The sequence below is a fragment of the Crocuta crocuta genome, unplaced genomic scaffold (genome assembly GCF_008692635.1).
Source record: "Crocuta crocuta isolate KB4526 unplaced genomic scaffold, BGI_CrCroc_1.0 scaffold189, whole genome shotgun sequence".
Classification (NCBI taxonomy): Eukaryota; Metazoa; Chordata; class Mammalia; order Carnivora; family Hyaenidae; genus Crocuta; species Crocuta crocuta.
Window position 1 is genome coordinate 4,006,839 of NW_027551564.1, and position 14,844 is coordinate 4,021,682.

The window sequence follows — 14,844 nt, forward strand, 5'->3', positions numbered from 1 at the left end:
CATGAAGTCACACAAGAAATACAGATTATGAAAGAGAGAAGCAGAAGAAAACATTTTCAAGTTTAAGTTAAAGAATCCCCTCAGAAACAAAAATGCTCACTCACACACTGCAAAAAATTTCTAAAATCACTATTTCATCCTCCACATCTTGCTAGATTTCAAAAAGGGCTGGCTTACAAGACAATTCAGTTATCTTGTTTTCTTTCTGGAGTCTGGAGGTGTAGTATGTGCTAGGCAGAGGGTACCTATGTGACTGATCCCAATAACGTGGACTCCTAAGCTTGGATATGCTTTGCTGGTAGACAAAAGGCTACCGTTGTTACAACTCACTGCAGGAGGAATTATGTCTTCTGTGTGATTCCACTGGGAGAAGACCATGGTTTCTTCCAGACTTTGTTCCATGTGCCTTTTCCCTTTGTTGACCATGATTTGAAAAAATTTTTTTTACATTTATTTATTTTTGAGAGAGAGAGTAACACAGAACATGAGCAGGGGAGGGGCAGAGAGAGAAGGAGACACAGAATCTCAAACAGGCTCCAGGCTCTGAGCAAGCATTCAGCACAGAGCCTGACATGGGGCTTGAACCCACGAACCGTGAGATCATGACCTGAGCCAAAGTCGGACACTCAACTGACTGGGCCATTCAGGCGCCCCTTGTTGACTTTGATTTGTATTCCTTTGCTATAATAGATCCTCGCTGTGAGTACAAATATATGCTGAGTCTTGTGAGTGCTCTTAGCAAATTACTAAACAGGGGCAAGGTGCAGGGGTCGAGGGGATGCCCAACATACTAAGTGGAATCTAAGCACAATAAACCCCAAAAAATCCATGCCGAGGCACATCATACAAAACTCTTGAAAACTAAAGATAAAGAAAAATCTTGAAAGCATCCAGAGAGCAGTGATCTATTACTCAGGAACATTACCAAGAAACACTCATTCAAACGACAGTGGATTTCTCAGTTGAAACCGCGGATGCCAGAGCAGCGGAAGCCAGAGCTGCGGCACAGCCTCTTTCAAGGAGACAGCTGCCAGTTGCACATTCTGAGTCTGGTTTCCCGACTCGTCAGGAATGAAACAAACATCCTCAAAGGAAAACTCAACGACTTTGTTGCTAGCAGAGCTACCCTTAAGTACTGGCTAAAGAAGGTTTTACAAACAGAAAGGAAATGGTAAAAGGAGGAGTCAGGGGCGCCAGGAAGGAAGATGAAACAAGAGGAAAACAGAATTCTGTGTATAAAGAAGAGACTATCCTTTTCCTCATGGCTTGTATAAATTATATTTGATGATTGAAACAAAAATTATAATACCATCTGATAAATATCAATGATATTTAAAAGGGGGGAAGGTAAAGGTACCTAAATAAAAGGTTTCCACATTTCACTCAAAGTGGTAAAATGTTGGGGCGCCTGGGTGGCTCACGTGGCTGAGCCAACTTTGGCTCAGGTCATGATCTCACAGTTTGTGAGTCTGAGCCCTGGATCGGGCTCCACACTGACAGTACAGAGCCTGCTTGAGATTCTCTCTTTCTCTCCCTCTCTCTGCCCTGCCCCCACTTGCACACACATGTGCTCTCCCTCTCCCAAAATAAATAAACTAAAAACAAAAACAAATAAACAAAAAGACAATTCAGTTAACATTCCAACACTTTTCTCTTCAGGGTCATGTCACTCCTTTGTTGAAAACTATCCAAAGGCTTCCCACACATCTTAAGACAAAGTCCTGAATCCTTAAGTGCCCTGAAAACCTGCATGTCTCTCGTTTTCTGCAGAATCACCAGGCTCCCGTTTTCCCGACTCCATTTCTCTCCACCACACTCCCACTGCAATGGTCTGCTGCTTCCTCTCACGTCTGGAGTCTCACCCTATCTCAAGACCTTTCCACATGCTGTTGCTGTGGTCTGGCCGCGCTTCCACACCCCCATACACAGTCACCCCCCCAGAGTTACCGGCTCAATTCTTGCTGACTTACAATAAACATGTCACATCCTTGGGAAAGCATACCCCTCCCACTTGCCTGCTAAAATGCCATCAGGCCTGTTTTAAGGGAAAGGAAGAAGAAAAGAACCAGAGCTGCTCTCCGTGCAGTCGGTCATGCTCAGCTGCACGTTCCCAAGGTGAGGTGCTGAGTCTGTCTTGCCACCGCAGCCATTAAGCAGCACTGTGCTAGCAGGTAGCAAGGGCTCAGTTCATTCCTTTCATGAGTAAGCATCTGAATCGTCTCTCTGATCAAGGCCCTGTGATTCAGAAAAGAAGAGTCTAGCAATTCTTGCCTAAACCAGCTATTTTGTAGAGGTCCCAAGAAACATCTACCAAAATAAAATTTCACTGCCATAGAAGCAAATTCCATCAGTCATCAGAGTCCTATGAAGGCAGTAAACAACAACTGTGGGAGAATGCCTATTGTTTTATTTTTTCCTCTTTGGGGTCAGAAAATAACATGTCAGTTATATATTCATTATAACAAACATTATGCACGGTCATAAGCTACTGCTTATTTTAATAACTTTCTTGTGGTGGAAACACAAAATAAAAACCAAAAAACCACAGAGAAGCGCATACAATTGACAAAAGAAAGGAAAAAGAAGAAAGGAAAAGGAAACATCCACATTGCTGGATAAAATGGGATAGAAACAGCAAATCCATAGGAGCACACTTCCTATTTATTTGCTACTTACCGTACATCACTCCCAATACTGAAACAAATGCAATGGGACTATTCCGAACATATGAGCAAAGACGTGATGAAAGCCTACAGTCATGACACTGTGCCTTCAATCTCTAGCACACAGGAATATACAGCAAATGTCAAGAGACCCTGTCTCTGCAAATTTCAGTAAGATTCCAGATTATTTTCCCAATGAGAAAGGGACTCCTTTGCAAAGTTTACCTAAAATGAACTACACAGACTAAGTTTTAATTTTGTGTTCCCAATTTGACAGAGCACCTCAAGACTGGAAACATGAGCTGATGCAGATAGTATCTCAGGCCAGGCAAGGAGAGGCTGGACAGGTTCCAGGAGATAGACACCTGACAAGCTTCCCAATGCCTCAGTTCAATCTGTGCAGCTTTTAACAAATCAAAAGGCCACCTTCAGAGTACTGGATTAGTCCACAACTTTCTTTTCCACTGGCTAAATTTAGAGAGGGATACTACATCATAACAACGGAGATAAGAACTAGTATCATAGGAAGATGAAAGAAAACTCAATAAAGAAGCAATATCTATTTACATTTGCTTAGCATATAATCCCAGAGGGAATGAGAGATGCTCATAAGGAAACACGACCCAAGACAGTAATTGTGTAGGGCTATGCTATTTGTGAAAACTCTACCCACACTCCTCAAATGTGACCTGTCCTGATTCAATAGTTATGGATATTCAAGTATCTTCAGGCAAGATAAGCTTTTATTAACCGGCCCCAAATTAACTGAGTCACATAGTGGGCGTTTCAAATTACTTAGATAAGCTCTTTTATCATTATTTGGTTATTCAACATCCCAGCCTCATGACACAGACTCACCACAGACTCTAGATTAGCTTTATTTCAATTTAGGATATCACGTGAGTCCATGCTACCCACGAAAGTTCTAGGGACGTTTGTTATGTACAGTCTAAAAGGGTGGAGAAAGTGGGGAAAAATAAAGGAAACCAGGTCAGAAATGGAACACATATAGATCTAAGAAAAAGCATAAGAAAAAAAGCTAATGCAGTTGCTTAACTTTCTACTATTCTTAAATTACACTCAAAAACGTTCCAATTTGAGATCCTACCTCTAACAAAATATGTTTATTTATAGGTAGAGAAAAAAAAAAAAACCCACGCCCTACCAAAGAAAAAAATGGTTTTCTATAAAGTATGAGTAGCCAAACGAAGAGGGTTCCCTGTATGTTTTGGCTCACATTCTGAACAAGAAACTGCATAGCAGGAATGTGTCCACATATTTACACAGCACTTCACATTTATCAAAGTAATTTCACATTCAACATTTCCTGAAATCTTTCTAATAGCCCTGTGAAATCTGTGAAATGTCCCCACTTACTAGGCAAGACATGGGAACAAGTGACACACTTTGTTTTTTCTTAACTAAAGTATAACAATGAGAGATCACCTCACACCTGTCAGATTGGTTAGTATAAAAAAAAAACATAACAAGTGTTGGCAAGGATGTGGAGAAAAGGGAATCCTTGTGACTACTGATGGGAATAAATACTGGTGCACCCACTCTGGAAAATGTCATGGAGTTTCCTCAAAGAAGTAAAAAATAGAAATACCATACAGTCCAGTCATTTCACCTCTAGGTTACCCAAAGAAAATAAGAACACTAATTCAAAAATACATATGCACCCCTATGGCCACTGCAGCATTATCTGCAACAGCCAAGATACGGAAGCAACCGAAGTGTCCACTGATGGATGGACACAGAAGGTGTGGTGTACACACACAATGAGATATTATTCAACAATAAAAAAGAATGAAATCTTGCCATTTGAGACAAGATGGACGGACCTAGAGAGTATTATGTTAAGTGAAATAAGACAGAGAAAGCCCAATACTGTATGACTTCACTTATGGGTGGAATCTAAAAGGCAAAACAAATGAACAAAACAGAAGCTGACTCAAATACAGAGAACTGGTGGTTGTCCTTGGGAAGGAGGGTGGGGGGTTGGGCAAAACAGGGAAAGGGGATTTTAAGTGGTATAAACTTCCAATTATAAAATAAGTCATGGGACAAGTGATGTGCTCTTAATCAGAGTTAAGTAACACTGAGGCACTAGTGGGCACTATGTCTAACACCAGATCAAAAACCCTCCTACCATATTCATTCACTCAACAACCAGCATTCAATACTTACAACATGACAGGACCCATTCTAAGCACTGGGAAGGTTACAGCAGTGAACAAAAGAGACTCAAATAGCTACCCCCAACACCAACATTTTAATGAGCACCATCATGTAGCTTTTTAGACTGGCTTCCTGGATGCCATTTATAACACCAATGTTCAAATAGTTTCTTTGCTTATGTAAGAAACTTAAATGTACTCAATAAATCATAAAAAAATCCCACACATTCAGAACTTAAAACATTTGACAATTTATTAAGCACTGACAATTCGAAAGGAAAATGAGACACAGCCCTCTATCACCAGACACTTAAACTACTTGAAAGAAAGCATACACCTTAAAAATTAAGTAAAAAAATGTTCACAAAACAAGGCACTTCCAAATGAAAAATAACAAACACTCCTAGGACCATTTTCAACAGAGAAAAAACAACCAAGATACAGAGCTTTGTCTAAGAATATATATTCAAATCAGGGTACAATGTGGTTTTTTTTGGGGGGAGAGAAATTATTATTCTAGGCTTTCTTAATTTTATACCAATAGATTGCAGATTAAGAAGTAGCAAAAGATGTAACATTTAGCAAAAGTTTTTTAAAGATATCTATTTATTTATTTTGAGAAAGACACACACACAGAGAGCTTGAGTGAGAGAAGGGCAGAGAGAGAGAGAGAGAGAATTCCAAGCAGGTTCTGAGCTGTCAGTGCAAAGCCCAACCCAGGGCTCCATTCCATGAACTGAACTGTGAGATCATGAAACCAAGAACTGAACACTCAACTGACTGAGCCACCCAGGTGCCCCAGTTTTTTCACTTTTAACATTACTTTCTGTACCTTATCCAAAAAAAGCCATTTATATTAATCAAATGTATTAGGAAAGAGACCTAATATTTAAGTCTTTATTATGTCTGCTTCACAAACATCCTTACTGTCTTACAACAACTCTACAAATTAAATGTAAATGTAGAGGATGCTGGGAAAGCGGAAGTGCCCGCCCCATGTGGACTACTTGATACAGAAGACCTTATAAATTATGAAATTTGAGCACAAAAAGAGCAGTTTGGAAAAGGGGAAAATAAGTTTTGGGATCTACAATAAAAGTTTCAATTTAATTTTCAATTAAAATATTAAGTGACTTGCTCAATTAATATTCCTTTTAAGAATTTAGGAGCATTGGATACATGAGTCACCTGTAGTCATCTGTATATACATACCTATGTATACACACTCACTCACACACACACACTCACACCCCTTACACCAAAAATTATTGTCCTGTTGTATCTTCAACACACACGTTTAACCAATTTGCAAAACTGTAGTTGTGAAGACAAAGCATTTCTTTTAGCAGTATGTTGAAAAGGGTCTCAGTGCAGGCGCTATCTCCCAATAAACCTTTTAACAAAACATCCCTTTCGGTTCCTCATTTTCTTCAGAAAAACAAAACTTTCTTCAGAAGGGTAGGGTTTTAATAAGCCTGCTCTTATAACCTGAAGACAAACCATGAACACTTTCCATATATTCTCCCACAATTTACCATATTTTGTTATCTGGATCCAAGGTCACAAGGTTGTCAGATGCAGTGTGAAGGTCATAGAACGACCCCCGCCCCCCAACCAGACAGAAGAAGGCAGGCAACAGGAAGAGAGCCAGGGGTCCTTCACGAAGGGACAATCAAAATAAGCTCACTGGCAACCACACAATCAGAGAACAGTACCCAACGCACCCGCAGAAACTGAGCGTAACCAGCTCGCACTCACTCAGATGTGCTCCCGGGGAAGTTTACTTCTTAAGCAGGGAAGACCGCTAACCTGCAACCAAGGAAACAGTACAGGCCACGTTCCTAGAGTCCAAGAAGGAATAAGGAAGGGATGTAAGACCAGGGGACCAAGGTCCACCATAGGCACACTGGCTCCTCATTACTACAGCCCCCCATCCACGAGTTCTACAGGGATTTAGTCTTCAATTTTTGAGTAATTTTCTTCCCAGAAGCATCAGTGTCAAGAAATAGAAACCAAATATCTAACATACTTGCTCTCTATTATGAAAGCAGCATCTAATCTAAAGCCCAGGCTAACAGAAAAGAACATTTACTTACCACCCCCTGGTTAACAAGTGAGAGAGACAGAAAAAGAAAGGTAGAAAGGGGAAAACACTTTCCTTTCAAAAAACTGACTCTCTTATCACTCTTGGTCATGGCAGTGGATGGTCTTAGTGAACAGTTTTTAAATTAGGGGACAGGATGGGGAGCAGGTACAACCACTCATCATTGCCCAACAAAAGGCAGTAAGTAAAACTTATTTTAATACAAACATGCTTGTGAGTGGTAAAACAAGGCTGCAAACTAATACTTCAAAGGACACTGAAAAGGAAGAATCATATGGCTGGTAAGGAAAGGGGTGTAAAGACTCCACTCCATCTCAAAATGTGCAAAACCGAAACTGAAATTGTAATGGCAGCAACTGTGACAATAGGTTCAAAAAGAAACAGGGCGGCCTCAGTGGCTCAGTCGGTGAATGTCCGACTCTTGATTTCGGCTCAGATCATGATCCCAGGGTCGTGGGATTGGGCCCCATGGCAGGCTCTGTGTGGAGCATGGAGCCTGCTTAAGATTCTCTCTCCCTCTGCTTCTCTCCCCTGCTCACTTTCTCTAAAATAAAGAATTAAAAAAATAAACAGAAATTCTTTTATTTTAGCAACAGCAATTGCTTTCGGCTGGTGTGACCAACAAAACAAAGTCCCTGTCTTGACAATTTCTATTTGAATTAAGGGGAAACAAACTTGCTCTCAAAGAAAATGCTCAGTAATATTTGTTACTGGAAAATGCTGATTGCTCAACAGAGAAATGAAGTCTAAACAAAATGTTTTCTTAGAACTACTTGAAAGTTCTAAAATATAGAATGCTTACATAATCCTAATATTTATGTTACAATATAAAATTAAAACCATAATTTCTTATATCTGTTAATTAGCTCTCATAGACAAAAGACCCCCTTCATTGGAAGCAGGTAAGAATTCTTTGATATTGAAGACCATCTAGGAGTTCCTCTCTCTTCTCTTACAAAACCACACTAGACATTGTGAGGACCCTCCATACTGCTTCCCACAGTGGTGGCACCAGTCTGCATGCACATCATCAGCGCACCAGGCTTCCTTTTTCTCCACATTCTCAACAACACCTGTTCCTTGTGTTTTGATTTTAGCCACTCTGACAGGTGTGAGGTGATAGTTCATTGGTTTTCATTTGCATTTCCCTGAGGAGTGATGCTGACCACCTTTCCATGTGTCTGTTGGCCAGCCATCTGTAGGTCTGTAGCAAAATGTTTAATGGGGTCTTAATTGGTTTCTTTGGGTTTCTGGTGTTGAGTTGCAGAAGTTCTTTATATATTTTGGATAGTCACCCCGTTTGGGATATATCATTTGCAAGTACTTTCTCATTCAGGAGGCTACCTTTTTGTTTTGCTGTGCAAAAAGCTTTTCATTTTGGTGTAGTCCCAACAGTTTAATTTGGCTTTTGTTTCTCTTGCCTCAGGAGACAAATCTAGAAACAGGTTTCTATGGCTGATGTCAAAGAAATTACTGCTTATGTTTTCTTCTAGGAATTTTTTAGTTTCAGGTCTCACATTTAGATTTTTAATCCATTTTGAGTTTATTTTTATGTATGGTGTAAGAAAGTGGCCCAGTTTCATTCTTTGCCTGTAGGTGTCCAGTTTTCCCAACACCATTTGTTGAAGAGACGGTCGTTTCCCCATTGTATATTCTTGCCTCTTCTGTCATAGATTAATTGACCATAAAGCATGGGTTTATTTCTGGACTTTATATTCTGTTCCATTGATCTAGGTGTCCATTTTTGTGCTAGTACCATACTGTTTCAATTAGTATAGCTTTGTAGTATAGCTTGAATCTGGTATTGTGATACCTCTAGCTTCGTTCTTTTTGAAGACTGCTTTGGCTATTCAGGGTCTTTTGTGGTTCCATACAAGCTTCAGGATTATTTGTTCTACTTCTGAGAAAAATGTTGTTAGTATCTTGATGGAGATATTACAGTACATCTGTAGATTGCTTTGGATGGTATGGACATTTTTAACAATATTGGTTCTTCCAATTCATGAGCACAGAATACATTTTATTTATGTCATTTTCAATTTCTTTCATCAATATGCTATAGTTTTTGGAGTGTACAAGTCTTTCACTTCCTTGGTTAAGTTTATTCCTAGATTTTTTATTTTTGGTGCCAACTGTAAATGGGATGGTTTTCTTAACGAAGTAGCAGAAAGAGAAATTATTAGTGTATAGATACACAACAGATTTCTATATATTAATTTTGTATCCCGTGACTTTACTGAATTCATTTATCAGTTCTAGTGAAGTTTTGGTGGAGTGTTCAGGGCTTTCTATATATACTATCATATCATCTGCAAATAGTGAAAGTTTTACTTCTTCTTTACCAATGTGGATGTCTTTTATTTTTTTTATTGTCTGACTGTTGTGGCTAGGACTTTAAAAACATAATTATCCCATGATCCAGTAATTCCAGTAAAAACTAGTTATTTACCCAAAGAATACAAAAACACGAATTTGAAAACATATGTACTCTTATGTTTAACGTAGCATTTATTTACAAGAGCCAACATATGGAAGCAACCCAGTGTCCACCGATAGATGAACGGATAAAGATGTGGTATACAGATACAATGGAATATTACTTAGCCGTAAAAAGAAGGAAATCTTAACGATTTGCAACAACATGGATGTTGAGAATAAAGATTAATGATAAGTGAAATAAGTCAGAAAAAAAACCCCATGTGATTTCACACATATGTGGAATTAACAAACAAAACAAACAATGAAAAATAAAAAGACAAACCAAGAAACAGACTCTTAAATACAGAATACTGGTGATTACCAGAAGAGTTATAGGGGGAATGGGTAAAACAGATAAAAGGGATTAAGAATACACTTATCTTTCTTTTAAATGTTTATTTTTGAGAGTAAGTATGAGCAGGGGAGAGATGGAAAGAGTGGGAGACAGTATCCCAAGCAGGTTCCTCGCTATCAGCACAGAGCCCAATGTGGGGCTCAAACTCATGAACTGTGAGGTCATGACCTTAGCCGAAACCAAGAGTTGGATGGTCAAATGACTGAGCAACCCAGGTGCCCCAAGAGTACACTTACCTTGATGAGCCCTGAGAAATGTATAGAATTATTGAATGATTATACTGTGCACCTGAAACTGGTAATTATACTTGAATAAACAATAAAATTCAACTTAAAAAAGCACTCCAGAATGACAGCTAAACTCAAAAGTCTAAACCTACAAGTAAGACTAAACAGAAGAGACACTATCAGTCTAAGGAGGTCATTTCATTTAGAAATGGAAAATGGATAAACATTTGGTAATAGATTAGGGTTTTGACATTCTCTGCTCCAAGGGCCTATAGTGGGGGATAAGCCAACAAGAACCTGGAACGTTCTGGAATTGAATGTGCAGGATACCACAGTGGGCAGGGAGCTTCAGAGTGAAGCAAAAACAAGATGACTGTTGGGAAGTCTCTAGGAAAATACTTTCTCACCTCCCCAAGCATTTGCCTGTCTCCTGCTGTTATCAAAGACAGGTTCTACTGCTTAAATAAAGTGAAGTAGCAAGCTACTGGACTTAAGATACCTTAAACAAATAACAGAGGATTAAGTGAAGGTGTGTGTGCTAGAAGGTAAACTCAGCGAGGGGAAGGACTTAACACCTTTTTGGTCACTGCTGTACCCCCACCCCCATTCCCTACAATGGTGCCCAGCACAGGGAATATACTTAATATACACCAAAAGAGTTTTGAAGAGGAATTTTTATAATCTCCAAGAAAGTAGAGTATCAATCTCATAGACAGAAAATGGGAGAGAAGAATATAAAATCTGAACATCAATGCAGACAATTCAACATGTGACTAAAAGGAGTATCAATGAAAGAACAGAGAAAACTGGAAGAGAGGAGGGATTTACAGAGAAATAATGCAAGACATTTTGTAGAGCTAAAGTTTCCTTGCTGAAAAGTGCTCACTACCTGTCTAGCACAAAAAAATGAAAATTTCAAAGCACTAGGAATGAAGAGATTCCAAGCTTCTATCTAAAAGTTATTTTAGAGAGAAAGCTCACAGGAATCAGAAATTAGATGGTACAAGGACTTCAACAGCAATTCCGAAGCTAAAATACAGTGGAATCATGCCTCCTAAACTCTGCTGGAACTGGAGTTCTACACCCAGCTCAAAGAATAATCAAGACCAAAGATATAATTCAGATGCTTTCAGATACAGGAGGCTCTCAAAGTTCCCATCCCCCATATTCTCATGCCTCTTCTACTCCCCCAAAAAGGCAAGAGGAGAATGAATTCTACCCAACGAAGGAAAACAAGGAAAAGGAAGTCTGCACTCAGGAAAAAGGCACTGCGACACTGCAAAGGGGACAGGGTCCGCAGGATGCGGGCAAGAGGAAGTCCCACGAGAGCCGTGCATGGCCTGCGGAGAGCCAGTTCAGAGCGTGTTACGTGCCGTCCGAGGGCACTACCAGCAGGAACAGTTGAAAAAACAAAAGGAAATGAAACCCTTAGTGGATCTGTATACCTAACTGTACAGAGAATGGTTGATTTGAAGAGTGTGGGGTTAAATTAATGACAAAAACCAAAACCAGCAAGTAACAGTCCTTTTCCTATTAACTCTAGGAAAAACAAAAGAGGAGATGGAAAAAAGAAACATGACAATAAAATGTTGCCTGACCTAGATAAGATTATTTCTACTGTGATCAATATTAAACAATCTATTTAAGGATTGGCAAAAAGCTACAAGGGAAGATGTACAGAGAAAAGCTAAAGGGGAAGAGGGTATTAAAAGAATTAAACCTTCACCACCCAAAGTAAGAAGCTGACAACTTATATGTACAGAAATCTAATGAGAAATAAATAGCAAAACCAAAACAAATAGCTTTTGTTAAGTAACTGCATCTGGGTAATCAAATGGGCATGAGAGGTGGGGTAGGAATATGCTATTTTCCCTGTAACATTCATACGATTAACACTTTCTAAACTATCAACAAACTGCTTTATAAAATGTAAGTTAAATTTCCAAAAAAATTTCATCCAATGTAATCCTATTGTAATCAGTGATTTCTTATCTCCTAGGGGGTTTGTGGATCTTTGAAACAAAACCATTTAGTGTCACAGCAAAAGAGGATTTAGATTTATACACAAATTTCACAAAACACTAATGTAGGTTTTGAAAAGCTAGTTCTCTGCTTAAACTCTTACATGAAATTTAAATTCATTACCTAATGAATAAAGCTACAGCACATTAATTCTTGTCCTCATGACCTCACCATTCTGCTTTAGCCACTTGTCAGGGAAAAGAAAATTAGATAATCAAGCACTTAGTCTCAAATCTCAAAAGCAGCCACCTATAAGAATAATTTACATTAAATTTAACAAAACCTCTATTTTTCTTAAATGTTTATTTATTTTGAGAGACAGAGAGCAGAATGAAGGAGGAGAGGCAGAGAGAGGGAGAGAGAATCCCAAGAGGCTCCTTGCTATCAGCAGAAAGCCAGAATCGGGGCTCGATCCCACAGACCTTGAGATCATGACCTGAGCTGAAATCAAGAGTCAGACACTAAAATGACTGAGTCACCCAGGTGCCCCCAAAGCCTCTATTGTTTTAACTCAATCTTGTATGTAAATCTACCTTGTGTGCAAATGAATTAAAGCAGGGGACACAAATCCTGGCGAGTCCAAATCCAACTCATCCCCAGTCTCAAATCACAGTGGCCACAGACAAAGGCTCTACTGGAACAGAGCCTGGTTCATTAATGTTTGCATCTACGGCCGCTTTCTACCGAGGGGAGAGATCGTGCGGTCTGCAAAGTCTGAAACAGTTACCATCAGGTCCCTTTCGGAAAAATTTGTTGATCCCTCAACTAAAGGATTCTAGTTCTGAATTTCATTTGCACTTTATTTCAAATGAAACTGGGCCAAATTTATATAGAAGAGTGTCCATATAAAGAGTCCTTGAATCAAGAGCCGTTTGAATAAAGAAACTTAGAGTCAGTCAACACAGCCCTTAAAGTCCAGAGAGATTTAATGGTTTGCTTGGGGTTTGCTTCTGTCAGGAACAGAGTCAAGGCAGGAGTCTCCTGACGCAGATGGTTCCTCTCTTAGATAAGCATCTGTCACCAAAGGTTTAACCCTAATACTTCTCCTTTGTTCCTACTCCACTCTTCAACTTATTACTAATTTAGTTATTTTGTTTTAGTTAAAGTGTTAATAAAATGTGCCTTTTAATTTGATGTTTCCCAAATATTTTAAACAGATTTCTGTTGATATTCACTTATGCCTGTGCCCCCAATGCAGTGCAGAACACTGATTAAGGACAGTCTTTAGGATCAGGGAGACTCAGGTTCTGGCTCTGCCCCGGGGTGTCACTCTGGCCCCAGTAACCCTCATAACTTCACTCCACTCCACGCGTTAGTGTCCACCTCAGATGAGTGTGGTTCGGCTGAATAAAATGAAGGATGCCAAGAACCTAATGCACTGACTGTCACAGAATTAAGAGCTCAAGAAATGTTACCTATACTTTGTCTCTTGTCCAAATTTTGATAACCATCATTATCCCCAAAGAGCTTCATAGGTAATGTTCTCAAACTACAGTGTGCATAAGAATCACCCTGTGAACTTGTCAGTGCAGATTCCCTTGAGCCTACTCCCAGCCACTCTGGGATTATTTAATCTGGAAAAGGAAGGAATCTGCAATTCCAAGCTCAAGTGTGATGTGGACACAGGCAGTCCTTGGAATGGAAACAGTGCTCCTAGATAGTGAGTGATACTGGGGGTTAAGAGATGAGCAAAAACCTACATAATCACAGTGTTAATTAAATACAAATGGCCAGGAGCTAAGTACTGCTTTTCCATCCACAGCAGTCCATTTTTGTTTTGTTTTGTTTTACTTAAACTTATATCAGGCTCCACAAGTTACCTAGTGTTATATACATTGTGAAGATTATTTCCCAGTTTATAAAGGTTAGGACTTCCAATTACAAACCAATTAAACATTCATGGAACTCAAAACGGTCAGTACTCAGGTCCCCATGAAACTTCAGTTTTCTCTCTTGGAATTCAGCCACACAACCTTCTTAGTGTCCCCAGAGAATTAAAGGCTACCCATTCTATTTATTGGTATATTTGCAAAAAACAAAACAAAACAAAACCCAGAAAAATAATGTCTATTCCCACCCTTCAATACAAACTGAAACAAGCTAAAAATGTGACTAAAAACAAATATACTAAATTTGAAACTAAATATATTCTACATTAAGAAACCCGGATATGCAATAAATGTGAAGCAAACTGTATGTAACAGCTGTACCTTTGGGTAAGTTTTTTCCAGGTAAGCGTCCATTCCAAAACCAGCAACACAAACAGAGTTGACAGTGGCAAGAGTTGGTGAATGGAAATGCACAGGTTCGAAATTACCTTGCTCCAGTCTAAAGCACAGGGAACGCCTTGCTGCTTCCATCTCTGGAGTCGGGTTATCTAGGACGTGTCTACACCACTGCAAAGGGCTCAGGGATTTCTCTGATGATGTGAATGTCTTTGAAGAGCCAACGTATAACCTTAAAAAGAGAAATCTACATTATATGTATTATATAGGTATACAGAGATGACCGCTCTTCTAGGGAAAACAACATGTACTTAACAAGTTTCTAGTGAAACAAAGCTCACATTTCATTACTTCGAATACCAAACTTATTTTTTAACAGGCAAATACCCCCAAATAAAATAGGATGCTTTCTGTAGGCTGGTGGGAAGGAGGACTTCAAAAAGCTATGGACCAACATCTCAGTCAGAAAGGAGGCTTTTGTTATTGAACTGACCTTCAACAGGCACCGTGATGATCTGACTAGCTCATTTGCATTTGCAGAAATGAACACTTTCATCTCTTTGGTGACAGAATCTTACATGAACTGAGCT

The 14,844-nt window shown here is 39.3% G+C and overlaps 1 protein-coding gene across 3 annotated transcripts in view; it reads right to left on the reverse strand.

Moving 5' to 3' along the window:
* The window catches only part of SLAIN1 (SLAIN motif family member 1), a 50,807-nt gene extending 36,348 nt beyond the window's left edge, over window positions 1-14,459 (reverse strand). For 2 of the 3 annotated variants that reach the window (XM_077750069.1, XM_077750068.1), the window contains exon 1: window positions 14,347-14,459. In XM_077750069.1, coding sequence (XP_077606195.1) covers window positions 14,347-14,389 — 43 coding nt within the window. In that variant the 5' untranslated portion in view covers window positions 14,390-14,459. Of the gene's footprint in view, window positions 1-14,239; window positions 14,272-14,346 lie in introns of those variants that run through there. The other variant, XM_077750070.1, reaches the window with a different exon arrangement.
* Between the last annotated feature and the right edge of the window lie 385 nt (window positions 14,460-14,844).